Source organism: Ylistrum balloti, unplaced genomic scaffold, assembly GCF_031769215.1.
Source record: "Ylistrum balloti isolate Yb309-2 unplaced genomic scaffold, AGI_CSIRO_Ybal_v1 Utg370120, whole genome shotgun sequence".
NCBI classification, from domain to species: domain Eukaryota; kingdom Metazoa; phylum Mollusca; class Bivalvia; order Pectinida; family Pectinidae; genus Ylistrum; species Ylistrum balloti.
In genome coordinates this window covers 760,595-776,872 of record NW_026782137.1, presented here as the reverse complement: position 1 = coordinate 776,872, position 16,278 = coordinate 760,595, and the positions used below count along the sequence as shown (strand labels likewise).

Genomic DNA, 16,278 nt, shown 5'->3' with positions numbered 1-16,278 from the left:
TGAGCCGTCCATTACATAATACAAAGAATGCCCTTTTAGATCCGAAGAATCTAGTCTTGATACGAAGCCATCCAGAGTATTGCGGGAAAATCAATTTCATAGTTTATAGTCGGCTTTCACTGTCGGTGTCGACGTCATCGTCCACTACAACAGACAGAAATAACATTTACTGTGTAAAGCAAGAAAAGTCAACATGAGAGTAACACTATTTGTTCAATAACGGCTTTAACTTCATAATAAAATTCACATTTTGAAAAACAATGCGTCAGCATATGTAAAGAAAAAATACGATCACTTTCACAATTACAAGATCCATGATAAAAAATCAAACTCTCTTAAACAGACTTATGAATTGTTCGTTTATATTTCCCAAATTAAACCAAAAAATTGATGATATATATATGTATTTTCTAAATATAGCCATATATGCATGTTAAAAACGAAACAGTATTAATTGTTATACAGAAAGAAGAAAATACAGACGCGGTGGGATAGCCACCATGAAACCAATAGCTTCCAGCAGCTTACATCTCTCTATTAAAATCTTAAATATCTTTTTATGATTAAAAGAAACAACACACTTAAATACTGACACTAAATGAATGATTTTCATGCAAAAATATATCAAAACAATATATGTGATGGAAAATATCTATTTACCAAACTTTGAAAAGAAGAATTTAGTGGTGAAACGAATATTTTATATTGAGATGCAATCGATCTCTTAGTAAATTTGGTTGTATAGAAGCTATAACCCATCAATAGATGAATTTCACATTGTTTTCAAAAAGATTTAATAAATTACAATATTTTCACATTGCTCGTCGTTTGAAATGAAAAAAACGTGTCATTAAGTGATCTATGTAATTCTAATCATTATGTTATGAATACAATAGCCCTGTCATGACTCTTCATCAGTATGTGTTTTTGTTTGTCCTTCTATATCTTTAATGTTTGGATAGAAAATCCGATACGATTAATTCACATGTTTGTATTTGAAATTGTATATAGATGTATTACAAAGTGTATTTTGTTATTAGACGTAAATATTGGTGTTTATGTATGTCGAGCGCTTTGTAGAAACCCGGGTAGGTTATTGTCCATGGCAGACAAATCGATATTACAGTTACCACGATTCATTAACAGTGTCATACAACCCATAAAACAACACTCTAAAAATAAATCTGCCAATAGAATTCTAATATTTACTGATCCTGTGTTCAACAATGACTCTTCCTTATAACATCTACCTTTAACTCCATCATACAGTGTTTTAACTCTGTTGACTGTTACATTGGAGCTGTCGAAGAGTCCACCTTCTTGAAAATCAAAATCACTAATCGTTTTGTTTCATTAACTTTATCTACTTCCGGGTTCAGTCTATAGATAATTTCGTGTAGGCGGTATAGCCATTTTATACGTGATATATTTCGTCTCTACATCCATTATTCACAGGTAAGATGTGACAGAAGTATATATTTACCATGGATACGGTGTATGAACGCTGACTCACTAGGAACTTCTGTGCTTTGATAACAGAAAACTGTATTCTATAATAAAGGTCCACAAGTAACGAATATTACGTATTACAGCTTAACATAGACTTCGTCTGATATGGTTGTAGGTGACGCAATGGGGTATATATACATTGTAGGTCCATTACATCATATATTAAGGCATGTCGTGTGTTAAATAGAAACGACACAAAAAATCACGTGATATTCAATTCAACGATACTCTATTGCGTATGTTTATTCAAAATAAAAATATGAAGACAAAGAAAAAAAATACCAATACATAGAATCACCGATACTGAAAGTTATTTCTAGAACCATGTAAATCACCAGTCTAATTTTAGATCAATCTATTTATAACGCTTTACTTATCTGGATAATGTCGTTGTTTATGTAAATACTTCCCGGTGTTATTGTCGTTGTTTATGTAAATGTTTCCTGGGGATATTGTCGTGTTTATGTAAATGTTTCCCGGTGATATTGTTGTGTTTATGTAAATGTTTCCTGGTGATGTTGTCGTTGTGTTTATGTAAATGTTTCCTGGTGATGTTGTCAAGTTGTTGTCAGAACTTTTAGATTGTCGTTTCTCAATTGATATACTTTGTTTATGTATACAACAAAGAGACAAGTTCAAATCGAACTTGGAATTCACTCTATAAAACCAGAAATCATGTGACCCTGAAAGGGTGAGTTATTACTGGTGGAAGTTATCATTGCATACCTACTTTTGTATTAATAGGTTTTTTTTTCACCAAACAGTATAACGCAGAACCCGTATGGACACTAATTATCGAAATGTATTTGTACAGGTGTCCATTTTTTTTCAGTATACATAAATAGTGACCTGTACTTACCATAACGTTTACAACATCACGCCATTGTCCACCTCTGAGTTGTCTAATAATGATAACCTCCGTGTGGTTTTCCAGCGGTGTTATTGATAGCCGTTACTGGAATTACCTGTGGATTTAAACACGTCACCATAAACCGACTTTTCATAGTACAATCATATCGTGTAAATTAATACAAGATTACGTCAAAGAGAGGGTTCAGAGGTCACGCAAACTAAAAATAGTAATGCCGAAATTGAAAGTTCTATTTTACATGCCTTTTTAAAATTGCTATGTTAAGGTTAAATTATACCAAACCTACAAGTACTTAGTAAATAGCTGACTAATAATCATCATTCTTATTTCTATATCATTTCTGCTATAGGTTATTGTACTTTGTTTGTCCTTGTTAAGAAGTATATAATAGTTGAAACCGATGTATGTATAAAAATAGCATTAATCGTTAAGAAACCATGTCAATGATACAGATGCTTACTGTTTACTTTGGCTGCGATTTTGAGATAAATTTCAATATCGGCAGGTAAAACTGGGTTTATTTAGAGTCATTACGTTTTCTTGCTTATTTCACTGAATATTGAGTCGAAAAATTACTCATTAAGATTGATGTTGACCCGGTTGTAAACTCTCCGAAATTAGTGACTAATAACTTAAATGAAACATGTTTGCGATATCGTTTAGTTTTTAAAGTATGTGGTGAAATTGATTTTAGCTTCTTCAATAACCAACAAAACATTAATCAGTAATCACGTGATTTAATTCTTTGTTTATGACATACAAACTGTAATGTAAGTAGTTCAAACTAGTTAATTGATATTCTATTTGAAATAACGATATTGCCTAAGCATATAATTAACAAAAATACAGTGATTATAATAATAAAATTTCCCAGAAAATATTGTTCTGCTGAGGACTTAAGGTATATTCGGATGTATTAGATTTAACTGTCATTATTTTTTTTATACATGTTTCACGTCTTTTATCGTGAGATATAGGCAAAAGACACGTTGTCTCTTTGTATGTTAATGAAACCCAACACTTATTGTTCAGTTTCTGTATAAGATACACATTATTTAAGATAATTGATATATATATATATATATATATATATATATATATATATATATATATATATCTAGAAGGTATCTACTACATAATATATCTAATATTGTACACAAGATATCTTACATAGTACACAAGCTATCATAGTACACAAAATATCTTACATAGTACACAAAATATCTTACATATTACAAAAGATATCTTACATGGTTTACAAAATATCTTACATAGTACACAAGATATAGTACACAAGATATAGTACACAAGATATCTTACATAGTACAACATAATACACAAGATATCTTACATAGTACACAAGATATCTAACATAGTACATAAGATATCTTACGTAGTACACAAGATATATTGTATTGTACACAAGAAATCTTATGTAATACAGAAGATACATTGTTTAGGACTGAAGATATCTTACATAAGTATGTAGGCTTTCTGACATTTCCTTTCCCATCGTATAGAATTTATAAAAGGCAAAAAAAATTAATAACACCCTCTTACATTCTAGCCATATAATGAATTAAACCACGTCATGCAACTATTTCGTCCTTCGAGGACTCGTCAGTGATACTAATGGTCAAAGGGTCTAGACTTTGAAATCTAGGAGGCGACTGAGGCAACTCCAAAGTGTTCGAATGAAATGTCTGAATCTAGGCGGGGAGGTGTACTAGCCCCACATTACGATAGATCTTTGTGTAACCACACCAGCCTTATCTTTCTGCTCGTAACGTCGCCTGTCTCACGTGTAAGATCCTTCATCGCGATAAAGAAAATAAAAGCCACGCGACTTATATTGAGGTCAAGGATGTCTGCACCGGAGGATCGTCTGTTCGGACCGAATGAAGAAAAATGGGATACAACCTCCCTCACCAGTCCCTGTGAGGCGTTCCGTCAGGGACCACAAGCCTCCAAACCGTTATGGTGACTGGGCAATATGGACTGGATTCTAGGAGACGTCGCTATGAGACCAATGTATTTCTTTTAAAATGGATGAGTCGCAAATGTACTCTTTATTCATTGGTTTAATGTTGTTATCTTATATCTCCGGTTTCTGTAGCCAGATTGGCCGGAAGGTAAGGCTTTCCCCAACCATCGGTTTGGGCATGAGAACCTTAGGACGAATAAATCCGATCAGTTTTAAGTGTTTATAAGCCATTTCTTAATTACCATTGTCATCGAAGCCCGAACGCTAACATCTGAAATCGCCTTTGGTGACACTCTACCTGCTGTTACTTGTAAAAGAGGCATTATGGTGTTTGTGCAGTTGGATAGACATATGTGTAGTCTAAATTTGGCTAAGGTCTAATATATAGAGTTACTGAACTCCTGTAAGTATACAGTACTGATGGAGTTAATATGTTTTGACTCTAAGTCTAGCATATATATGAATGTATGAAAATACCTACTGGATAATGCGGTATCAGTATTATGCTTATGTTAGGTTGTACTAGGCCATTGTAGTCAGCACAGTGGCAGGCATGTTTTACTACGTGTAATTCTGGATCTACAGTAGATTTAGGATAGGATTGGGGAGATGTCTGGACTCATTTATCAAAGAGAGGGAATATGTAACCGGGTTACCTTGTTTTAAAATGTCACTAGCGCGCGTATTCTGCACGTGCTGTGAACGACTGAGTAACGCATACGCCGTTCTATCCACTATCCTTGTTCACTGGAACACTACTCACTCCGCACCTGACCGGCATCCAGCACACACCTGGTTCCCTGGTTTCATTCTGTGTGCTACATGTACACCAGAGACGTATATATACGTCTCTGATGTACACATACGATAACAATGACTAAATACAAAATGTGGATTGACAGAAGTTCAGTCATTATTTTATTTGACCAACTCGGCTACATAATTATATGGTATTCATATCAAATAAATCTATTAAGAAGTCAATAAGTTGTCTGCTACCTATGTAATATCCTTTCGTATTGAGAGTTATTAAACAGTAGATTAAAATTCCTGCTATGAAAATGTATGCTGAATTGAAAGTTGAAGCACACCCCCATTTTTGACCAATCACCGAACAGGAATATTTATCCGTGACGCTTGAAAATATTCATTATTCTACTGCTCTTGCCATTGAAACGTTCAAATGACCTGATCAAAATCTACGGTAGGTTTGGAAACAACACCAGCTGGACGAAATCAGAGGGAGTTTATCTTAGGAAATCACCACTTTTGTCTGTGAGCAGAGATTAATCAAGATGACACATAACGAAGAGAGGGCTCACTGGTTGAGGGAAGGCGCCATTGGTTTAGGAGGTAAGCCTAACATCCATACCGAACAATCGTTATGTCAGCGATATGTTAGGCCAGGGACGTATGATACAGTATTATACGTCCCTGATTAGGCCTAACAGCCTTACGTCACGGTAGGCTTAGCTCTGACAGGCAGTTACAGATACGTTAATTACATGGTAGTACTAATTTTTTTAACTGGAGGGGGCTTAGGATTGGCAGCATGCAAGTGGTCTCTGTGGCCGGACATACTCTTTTTAGACTGAATCCTGGTATGTTTATGACACTGACAGTTAAACAACTTATACACTGTAAACGTAGTTACACTTATTAAACCTTGCCTAACTTTTGTGAATATCGCGAGCTCTGTCTAGGATATTCCAGAAGAAGTTAGAGCTGATATAAACCTATCATTTTTTAATACTGTGTGCCTACTTCCTTTTGGGGTTACTGTGGGTCATGTGTGGTTCCTCTGTAACTGACTTTTGTAATGTAGAACTTGAAGTTGTAAGTAAACATCATCTTAATTACTAGCCTCATCGGTTAGTGGTAATTTCCTTTTAGTCAAACGGTAGAGTGCCCAGTTAGAGGTCACTGTGTTGCTAGTTTGTACCTCTAGAGGGGACAGGGGATATTTTCTATTAATCCTTCTTTCTGCATATTTATTGTTGTTGACCACTCCAGATTTAGTTCCATTGACTACTCCAGGGATAGAAGTTATTGAAGAGAGTACAGATCACTTACTAGAATCAAGTGGTAGTGTCAGGCTAGATACTAAGAGGAACAATCGCTAGTTCAAATCCTGGTGAGAGCAGAACATGCTTTTCATTACTCCTTTCTATTACTAATTTGGTACTGGTAAACACTCCAAGGGTAGAACTATATGAGATTATGCTGTTTCCTTAGGATAAATAAGAAGTTGAGAGTTGCAGATTACCAAATCAGCTTTAGATAGTGGGAATTTCATTGTTACAAGTGAAGGTAGAGTGTCTGCCAGGATAAAGAAAATGCTAGTTCCAACCCTAGTGGGAGCAGGTATTTTTCATTAAATCTTTTCTATCGATTATAGTAATAAAAGCTTTCAAGCATGATGTGTTAAAATATCAAACATGTACCCTAAAGCCAGGAGAAACTCTGAAACTAATGTAGGTGGTTTGTCAGGATCTGTTACAGAGATTGGAAGAAAATTCATTGTTGCTATTCAAAAGAAATGTTAACAAAAATTAAGGCATATTTAGCCAGACATCCAGAACATACTGACCTCTAAAACCATAACTTAGAATGATGTCAGAAGATTTAACAATAATTTACTCAAAGTGAAGAATAACCAAGAATAATTTAATGTTTATTGATATTGTAAAAGTCTCAAAATTTTTGTTAAAAGTTGTTAAACAAATGATAATTTTTGATAAAATCCATATACAGGTATGGTATTTATTTGAAAATATAAACAAGGTTTTTAAGTATTTGAACTCTTCTAATTAAGTATATATCATTACCATTCTCTGATGTACAATTGATTGTTTCAGTTGGAGTTCTATATGGTCTAACCAACACTTGTGTTGGCCACCCCTTTGATACGATCAAAACAAAAATGCAAGGGCAAGTAGGCTATGAGAAAACCAACATGTTCCAGACTTTGACAAAGACACTACGCACACAAGGTGTCATCGGCTTGTACAGGTCTGTAACCCTATGAATGAATTGCCCTTTCACATTTTTTCATTAGTTTTCAAAATCGAATAATAAAGTGTTTTTCATTAAACATGACAGAAAAAGTACAATCAGCATCAACATAACACATACAGGCAATATATAAGAAGGCTCAGAAAGGAAGTTCACAGATATGTGAGTCTTTTTTGTTAATTTTTATTTTTTTTTATCTGATTGAAAACAGTCCCAACTTTTCTGTTGTTAATATCATTTTTCACTGATAATGGAAAACTTGTATTATTTTACTGATCTTTATATGACTGACATCAGGTGAAGAAATGGTTTGATGATGACAAGATGTAAGGATGTGTTTTTATTGTACAGAGGCTGTATCCCACCTCTGTGGGGCTCAGGTATCTACAGGTCAACTCAGTTTGCTGTGTTTGAAGCTATGTAAGTACACATTGATGATACAAGAGAGATTTCTGAACCACAAAATCTGAAATACATTTTTAATTGAAAAGTAATTAGACTGATTGAATTGTGCTTTACTTGTTTTCGGAGCCAGTTTGTTTAAACCCTAGCTATTTTAATAAGTTGATATGCTAATTTTGAAATGAATACAGTTTTGAAAGATAATGCCATACAAAGTTTTGTGTTAATGGGTATCCTATCATTAGCTGATGTAGATTGTTTTGAACTAGGCCCAGAAGTAATATAAAATAGAAGTTAACCAAACTATATACAGAATGTACACTGTATACTTGTTTGAGGTCCAGATTTGATTGGAAACAAAATATGTACCAAAACTATGTGAATGAATGCTGAGAAAGTAAAATTAAAGTACCATATTTATTCTGCAATAAGTCCAAGGCACCAACATATTAACTCTAAGTGAGGGAGTGGGCTTATTATCATACAAAGAAATGACATTACAGTTTTTACTTTACAATTATTTACAGTCATGGGCTTACTGCTAGATAACAAATAGGGTAGTTAACAGTCTCTGACCTAGCATGTGACAAAGAATGTCTTTCCTCTAGGTACACATACTTTGACAGTCCAGTAGGCCGCCATGAGATACCAGGACTTGCTGGATTGCAATTGTAAGTGAACATAATTATATTGATGAAAATGTTTACTATGTCCAGTTTTTAAAATCACATATATCCTATTTAATTGAATTAATATACTAGTAGATACTTTGCCATGTCGTTGTCTTCAGTTCCATTTTACAATGTCCCAAAGGACTCATTGGTGTAACAATTTTTTTGTTATCTTTAGGAGAGTTGTGGGTGCTGGTATTATTGCGTCAACTTCCCGAGCTATCATAGAAACACCTCTTGAGTATGCAAAGGTAATAATGACACACATTTCATTAAGACAACAAATTAGATTTACATACAATACAATATACATGACAAACAAGTACCTGTAAAAGCAAGAATGTTCTTAAAACAGAAAGATTTCAAAATGGAAAACAAACTTTGTTGCAGTGCAGTTTAAACAATTGTAATATATATGATATCAAATAGGCAAAGATATTCATTTGATAAGTTCTACATATATGGTGATTGCTAACCTGGTAACCAATAGAAATGCTTGTGTTTAAGGTGAGACGGCAGACACAACAGACTTGGCAGCTCCGAAAAGTATACACTGTGAGTAAGAAAAGTAAACAAAGTTGTAAACGATAACAATCTGACAAAAGATTTCAGGTTAGAGACCTGTTAAGTGATTTATATTACCTTTTCTGAGATGACCTAATCAGACGATAAAAGTTAACAGTTTCTGTCAAACAATCTTTGATTGTTTTATTATGAAAGAGTCATTATAAATGTTTGATAATGTTTCTATCAAATTCCAGATGTTTGTGGTAGGACTCTTTCTGTAAATTGGCATGGTTAAATTAGTATGTGTCCTTGTGTTCCCACTGCAGGGCTTTGGGGTGACATGGGCTAGGACTATTGGTCTGATGACTACCTACTTTATGTTGGTGGATTCTGTGCGTCGACATTTCCCAGATCTTTTCAAGCAGCCAGTTCTTGGTCCCTTTCTTACATCTGGACTGGCAGCTACGGCAGCATGGTGGATAGTTTGGCCACTGGAGTACATGAAATGTCAGGTCCAGGCTGACTATGGAAAGTAAGTGTCTTCAGAATTCATTCATGAATACTGTTTATAAAAGAAACCTATGTTGAGTGAAAATTATATATATTTTATATATGTATATAAAGTAAACTCTAAACTTCAAAAAGAAAAAAAGTGGAAATAGATTACAAGTATCACCATAGCTACATGTGCTAAAACACTTGAGAGGCATGACTCTTTCTCTAATATACACTTTATTTCATTCTTATATATACATATACATTTAAAAATACAAGAGCAATCATTAGAATTGGATTTAGAAATAAGTTTTCAAACTTAATTAATTCGTCTCCATAGCATGAAGTGGAGAATGTAATGAGAAAAGAAAAGTTAGGATAGGGAATAATTTTGATGGCAGGACATTGCTGCATTTTGTTCATAAACAATGGTGGATTGGAAAAAAATTGATATTAAGAATATCAAAAATAGAAAACCTAAGTTTTGTACACAAGAAAAGATAAGAGAATTTTCACTATATGTTAGTTCATTGTTTCTGAAGAGTAATATTTCAATTGAAATAGGGTTATCTAATGGACCAAAATAACGTATAAGAAGGTCAGAACAGTGCTGACATTTTAATAAACTAATTATCTAATGTTAATAAAAATGTTCGTTGGTCTCATCTTCTTCATTACTCGAACATAAAGGACTATTGACAAAGTTTCTACGAAAAAGATAGAAATTTAGAGAACTGCATTCCAATCTCAGTCTTGCATGGTGAATCTGACCCGGTCTATTACCACTATAGGTGATATTTTTTTTAACATTGTCATTAATGTATTAACATGTCCATTTTTTAATTTTCAGTTTGTAAATGTTCTTGTCTGGTCAATTATGACAATTACCTTAATATAATATAAATCCCAGAATAAAACTTACATTGTTCCTTTCAGTAAAATGCCTGTTTGGCAGAGAATGCGACTCATAATAAGAGAGAGGGGTGGATTCTTTGCCTTATATCGTGGGATTATGCCTGGTACAATTCGTAGCTTCCTAGCCAACGGGACAAGTATGATTGTGATGTCATATGCACAGAAAAAGGTTTCCGAATTAGGACTGCGTGATTCTTGAACCAGGTCACTGTGACCTAGTTTCTGTTAAACATCAGTATCATGAAGATTTATATCAATAGCCTTATTACATATATTACATGTACTCAGTAATCAAAAATATTTTGTTTTGTTGGGAAATGATAAACTGTCAACCTTCCAACATTCCGCAATACTCCAGTATGGTTGTCCTCAGAAAGAATATCTTTATCCTAGACAACTTTACTACCTTTTATAGAGAGTAATGTGTTGTTATTCTGTCATGAGGCATTAGTTAAGTTTTAGATATGGTAACTCATCTGAAATTCAATGTAGAAGAAGTTATTAATATTAAGGATTCCAAATTTTTTAAATATTTGTTGTGACAATTCTGAATTTCTTTAATAATTTTAGTTTTTTTTTTACATTGTGTTGAATGAAAAATATCGCTTTAGTATTACAATTTGTACAATATGCAAGTACCAAAGGGCTTTCAGAAAAATACCCAGTAGCTGGTAAAGAGATGTTAAATATTGTTACAATGATATTTAATTTCGCAGTAAAGCTTTACTATGCAACAACTCAACAAAAATACTACCATTAAAATCATTATTGTGTCAACCACCAAGGTACTACTACTAGTGTTACTTTCAGAAAATTGAAGTTGAGTCATACATATGTTTTGAACAAACTGATATCATGATTTTGATAAGCAGACATCTATTTTACAATGCCCTGATATTATTGATGCTTTTGGTTGACTTTTATTTTTAACCATTATGTAACATAATTAACTATGGTTATCTTGATGTGAATGTTTTGCCTTTTACTATCCTTTTGTTTTTATATATCTAATGTTTGTGAATGATTGAAAAGGAAACTTTTAAAATGTTATTGCTCCTGTTTTCACTGTTGATAACACAATCCATGGTTATGTTGTTACCATTTATTCACTGCTGTTGTCCTATTCTTGTTACTAGTTACTGTGTGCCAGAGATAATTATTCCTAATCTGATAACTACAAAGAAGATATCTGAAACTTTAATTACAAGTATTACATTTTTTTCTATTATAATCACAAAAAAGGATGTTGGTATTTTTAGGTGTCTGTTTACAAAGGAGCCAGTGTATTATAAACTTAAATTTTGTCTGTGTTCAGATTAAACAGCAATAGAAAGTAACTCTCTCATTTGTCCATGTCAATTGATATTCTAATTAACTGGAGATATAACATGGCATTTTATTGGTCAATGAATATTGGTTGTGTGCTGGGTTTATTGCCAGGTAGACAGGATAATTTTGAGGTGGGGTCTCCTTTTAGTAGAACATTTGAGGAGCCTATTACATGCAAATTAGAGCAATTAGGATAAGTGTCTTGCCCAAGGACACAATCATGTCAGCACAAGGCTGTCTGTTTCTCAGCTTCCTGAGAAACACAAGCCGCCATGGGTAGAAAGCGTTGAACTACGCACATCTTCACCTGAAATTATGTAAGTCAACTCTTTAACTGACTGAGCTATCACAGCCCCCTACATTAGAAATAATTCTTGACAATATAACCATGGTATACCATCAGCAAATTTTTCATTGACAAATCTTGTCGAGATGACGACTGTTACGATGCCAATGACCCTGACACATCTTTACAATGATGTCAGTAACGACAGCATGACCCCATAATTTAAGGTTTATTTATTTCTGCTGTGTGTCACCAGTAAAACTCAATTTTCAAAAGTAAAATCACAATATACTGCCATAAAGTTTAAACACAGCAGTGTCATCCCCTAATTTTCAGTCAGATGAAAATGTTCATGAGATTGGTTGTTTATTATTAAATTTACTTTACTATAAGTCAAACAAAATTAATCATGCAATATCTTGTTTTATTTGCACTTTTTGATGTCAGAATCTCATTTATTTGTCTTGCACCCTTGTACAATTATTTGTTTTTGTTATTTAGATCTGTATCATGATACAGCGTTTGTAACCCAGTGTGATACACTGCCTTGTTTATAAGTGAAAACGTGTATTTATACATATCTACACTTTGTAAGATAACTTGTGTGAAGGGATCATTTGATGGTGATAGTATTTAAAAAATGGTGTTGCAAAAGTATGGTTGAGAATATTTCATATCTCATCAGATTTTCTAATCAGCATTTGACAATAAGGAGACAACTGGAGTATCCAGCATTGTTATAGATACTTATGTTTCCCTTATTTGAATCTTTTTTGATATACATGTTAATTATTATTCTCTTTTTTGTTTTTCTTTCCTGTTTGATATCACAGCTGTATACTAACTTGGTGGTGTAACACCTGTATACTCTACTCGTTTTGTATAACACCTATATACTATACTCATTGGAAACGACTGTATACTCTACTTGTTTGGTATAACACCTGTATACTATACTCTATTATGTAATGTTTGGCAATATACACCCTAATTTTCAGTTTATTATTTGTACTCCATTTATATATTGTACAATATATACATATAAATTCCACTTGAACTACTTTTTTCCATTGTAACTATTAAATGAGTAACATGTCCTTGAAGAGGCAAATTGTTACGGCACTTTTGTAATGTTTATATACAATTACTGAGGGGGATGTTCAATGAAAAAAATCCTTTTTGCTCTCTCTTGTTGACCGTTTTAGCTACATGTACTCCTTTTTGGTCTCTATTGTTGGCCGTTTTAGCTACATGTACTCCTTTTTGCTCTCTCTTGTTGACCGTTTTAGCTACATGTAATCCTTTTTGGTCTCTATTGTTGGCCGTTTTAGCTACATGTACTCCTTTTTGGTCCTTTTTTTTTTTAATGTATCTCCTTATTAGTTTTTTCCAGCAATCTCATGAATATGAATCCATAATAATATGATAATAATATACAACATTTATATAGTGCCCTATATAATTTCACAAATTAATCAAAGGCACTTTACAGTGTATGTAAAATTTCAGTCATGGTATCAATAATACATTATACATCTACATATATGTATGGTATGCTGATCATTGTGTTTGCATGATCACCAGAAAAACACATGTATGTACATGTAGCAGAAACTACTAGTCTAAGAAAAAGCACACCTGAACAGATAGGACTGAACACCCTTTTTGAAAGTGGCAAGTGTTGTTGCTTTCCTGGTTTGTGACAGTAGGTTATTCCATAGTGTGGCGGCAACCTTCCCAAAACATTGCAATAGCATTCACCCGCTTTTCCATGGTCATTGAACTGTCGAAGTGTGTACCCAGCTTTTTAACAACTGGAGCTGCCATAGCTGATCAGTATGTACCAGGTATGTTTATTTGTACCTGTATCATGTCCTGATAATTACTGAAACTATCTTGGGATGTGGAGATTCAATTTATCTGAACAAATTGACTCTGAATTCATGACTTATTATCTTTATCGCTTTGGATATTCTTCTTCTGTTTTTAATACATGTTTTTTTATGTCTTTTTTTATTTTGACTTTCAGTATCTATAAATATAATGTCCAACCAGACTTTGGATCTACTGTCCCCTAGTAGTTACACACCAGACCTGGTGGTCACTTTGTACATATTTTATCTTTAATTTTGTGTAGTTTTGGTTTATAGATGTACAGGTATTGAAGTTCTTTTATGTTATGTGATGATTTTATGATTTATAAGTGCCATTTCACTCTGATATCAAATTTTAGGTACCTTCATTTCAAGGCATAATTGTTTAACAAAAATATATAAAAGATATTTTTTCAAAACATTACATATGGCTGAACATAGTGCTAACTTTATCAAGTGCATGGAAACACAAGAATATACAGTAAGGATGTATTGGACAATGTCTTTGGCAAAGCAAATTATTCAGACAACTATTTAGTTCTCTTATAGTAAATAATATATGATTGTTTTATTTTATGTGTTTTATAATATATATCCATTTATAACAGATTGACATGTGAACATAAGGATGTTTACAGTTGTGATAATTAATGTACAATTCTCATATAATGGTTGTTGTTATACAGGAGTTCTAGTTTTTTAAATAATTTCTTCTTTAAACGTTTTGTAAAACAGTGAAAATTTTATCCGTAAAAACCCAGTCTTTATAGGTGATCTGTATGTATTTCACAATGGCAGCTTAATGTTGCATTGTTCACTCTGATGCAAGTGTTGAGTTATATATACTGGGTATATCTTTAATGATCCATTTATGGAGCAAGATTTTATTACATGTATGTACTCAGGTTTCATTAAGTAGATGTCCCCATAAAGGACCTTTAATGAGTGATGACTGGCTGTCCCCATAAAGGACCTTCAATTAGTGATGATTGGCTGTCCACATAAAGGACCTTTAATGAGTGATGACTGGCTGTCCCCATAAAGGATCTTTAATGAGTGATGGCAGACTGTCCCCCATTAAGGGCCTTTAATGAGTGATGACTGGCTGTCCCCATAAAGGATCTTTAATAAGTGATGACTGGCTGTCCCCATAAAGGACCTTTAATGAGTGATGACTGGCTGTCCCCATTTAGGGCCTTTAATGAGTGATGACTGGCTGTCCCCATAAAGGACCTTCAATTAGTGATGACTGGCTGTCCCCATAAAGGATCTTTAATGAGTGATGACTGGCTGTCCTCATAAAGGACCTTGAATGAATGATGACTGGCTGTCCCCATAAAGGGCCTTTAATGATTGATGGCAGACTGTCCCCATAAAGGGCCTTTAATGAGTGATGACTGGCTGTCCCCATAAAGGACCTTTAATGAGTGATGACTGGCTGTCCCCATAAAGGGCCGTTAACGAGTGATGACTGACTCTCCCCATAAAGGCCTTTAATGATTGATGGCAGACTGTCCCCATAAAGGTCCTTTAATGAGTGATGACTGGCTGTCCTCATAAAGGACCTTGAATGAATGATGACTGGCTGTCCCCATAAAGGGCCGTTAACGAGTGATGACTGACTCTCCCCATAAAGGCCTTTAATGATTGATGGCAGACTGTCCCCATAAAGGTCCTTTAATGAGTGATGACTGGCTGTCCTCATAAAGGACCTTGAATGAATGATGACTGGCTGTCCCCATAAAGGACCTTTAATGAGTAATAGCAGGCTGTCCCCATAAAGGACCTTTAATGAGTAATAGCAGGCTGTCCCCATGAAGGACCTTTAATCAGTCATCTTTAAAGAGGCCCTTTATTGACTTGTGAATAATTGATTACACTGTCCTATGATATATATTTTTGTGGGTCAAAATATCACTTTCATTGACACGCATCACAAGTCAATGGCCTCTTTTTCTCTAAAACATCCATTTCAGCAAAGAAAACTGTTTTTATCATACTTTACAGAAGGTTTTATACTTGGACCAGTTAAGAAATGTACAAACTGGACATTGGTGTATAGTTATGCTGCCAGGATGTATTTTTTTTTTTTTTCTATGTTTTAGTCAATGAAATGCTTCTACCCTCATATGGGCAGTTAGTCTGTTTAACTAAAACTTGTGACACAAAAGAAATCACCTAGGAGTGAGGAGACGGAGATTATGTGAGATGTATGTTGATGATAAATGTGTGATCAATAAAAAAGGAAATTGAATCTTTTAAGGTGTTGACAGTTTTACACAAACCAGTGTCGCTAATCCCTGTGTTTTCTTATCAACCGCATCAAACTGACCAACATACATGTTTTAAAGGGATGTTAAAGGAACAAGTTGTGATTTTTCTGGATGTTCTGTACCTTAATTTATATAATCCTTTCTAAT

General features: G+C 33.8%; 1 protein-coding gene across 1 annotated transcript; it reads left to right on the top strand.

The window, feature by feature from the left end:
- The first annotated feature begins 5,588 nt into the window (after positions 1-5,588).
- LOC132550373 (mitochondrial ornithine transporter 1-like) lies at positions 5,589-11,319 on the top strand. Its single transcript, XM_060214424.1, has 8 exons — positions 5,589-5,717; positions 7,223-7,376; positions 7,731-7,799; positions 8,390-8,452; positions 8,631-8,703; positions 8,960-9,007; positions 9,286-9,491; positions 10,391-11,319. The coding sequence occupies exons 1-8, from the start codon at positions 5,660-5,662 to the stop codon at positions 10,566-10,568; spliced, it is 849 nt and encodes a 282-aa protein (XP_060070407.1). The 5' UTR covers positions 5,589-5,659; the 3' UTR covers positions 10,569-11,319.
- The last annotated feature ends 4,959 nt before the right edge of the window (positions 11,320-16,278 follow it).

Bases quoted from the DNA above. Each gene is read 5' to 3' on its own strand.
- LOC132550373 (XM_060214424.1), top strand. From the start codon at position 5,660: ATGACACATAACGAAGAGAGGGCTCACTGGTTGAGGGAAGGCGCCATT. The intron at 5,718-7,222 runs GTAAGCCTAACA...TGATTGTTTCAG, and splicing joins AGGCGCCATTGGTTTAGGAG to TTGGAGTTCTATATGGTCTA. The intron at 8,704-8,959 runs GTAATAATGACA...CTTGTGTTTAAG, and splicing joins CACCTCTTGAGTATGCAAAG to GTGAGACGGCAGACACAACA.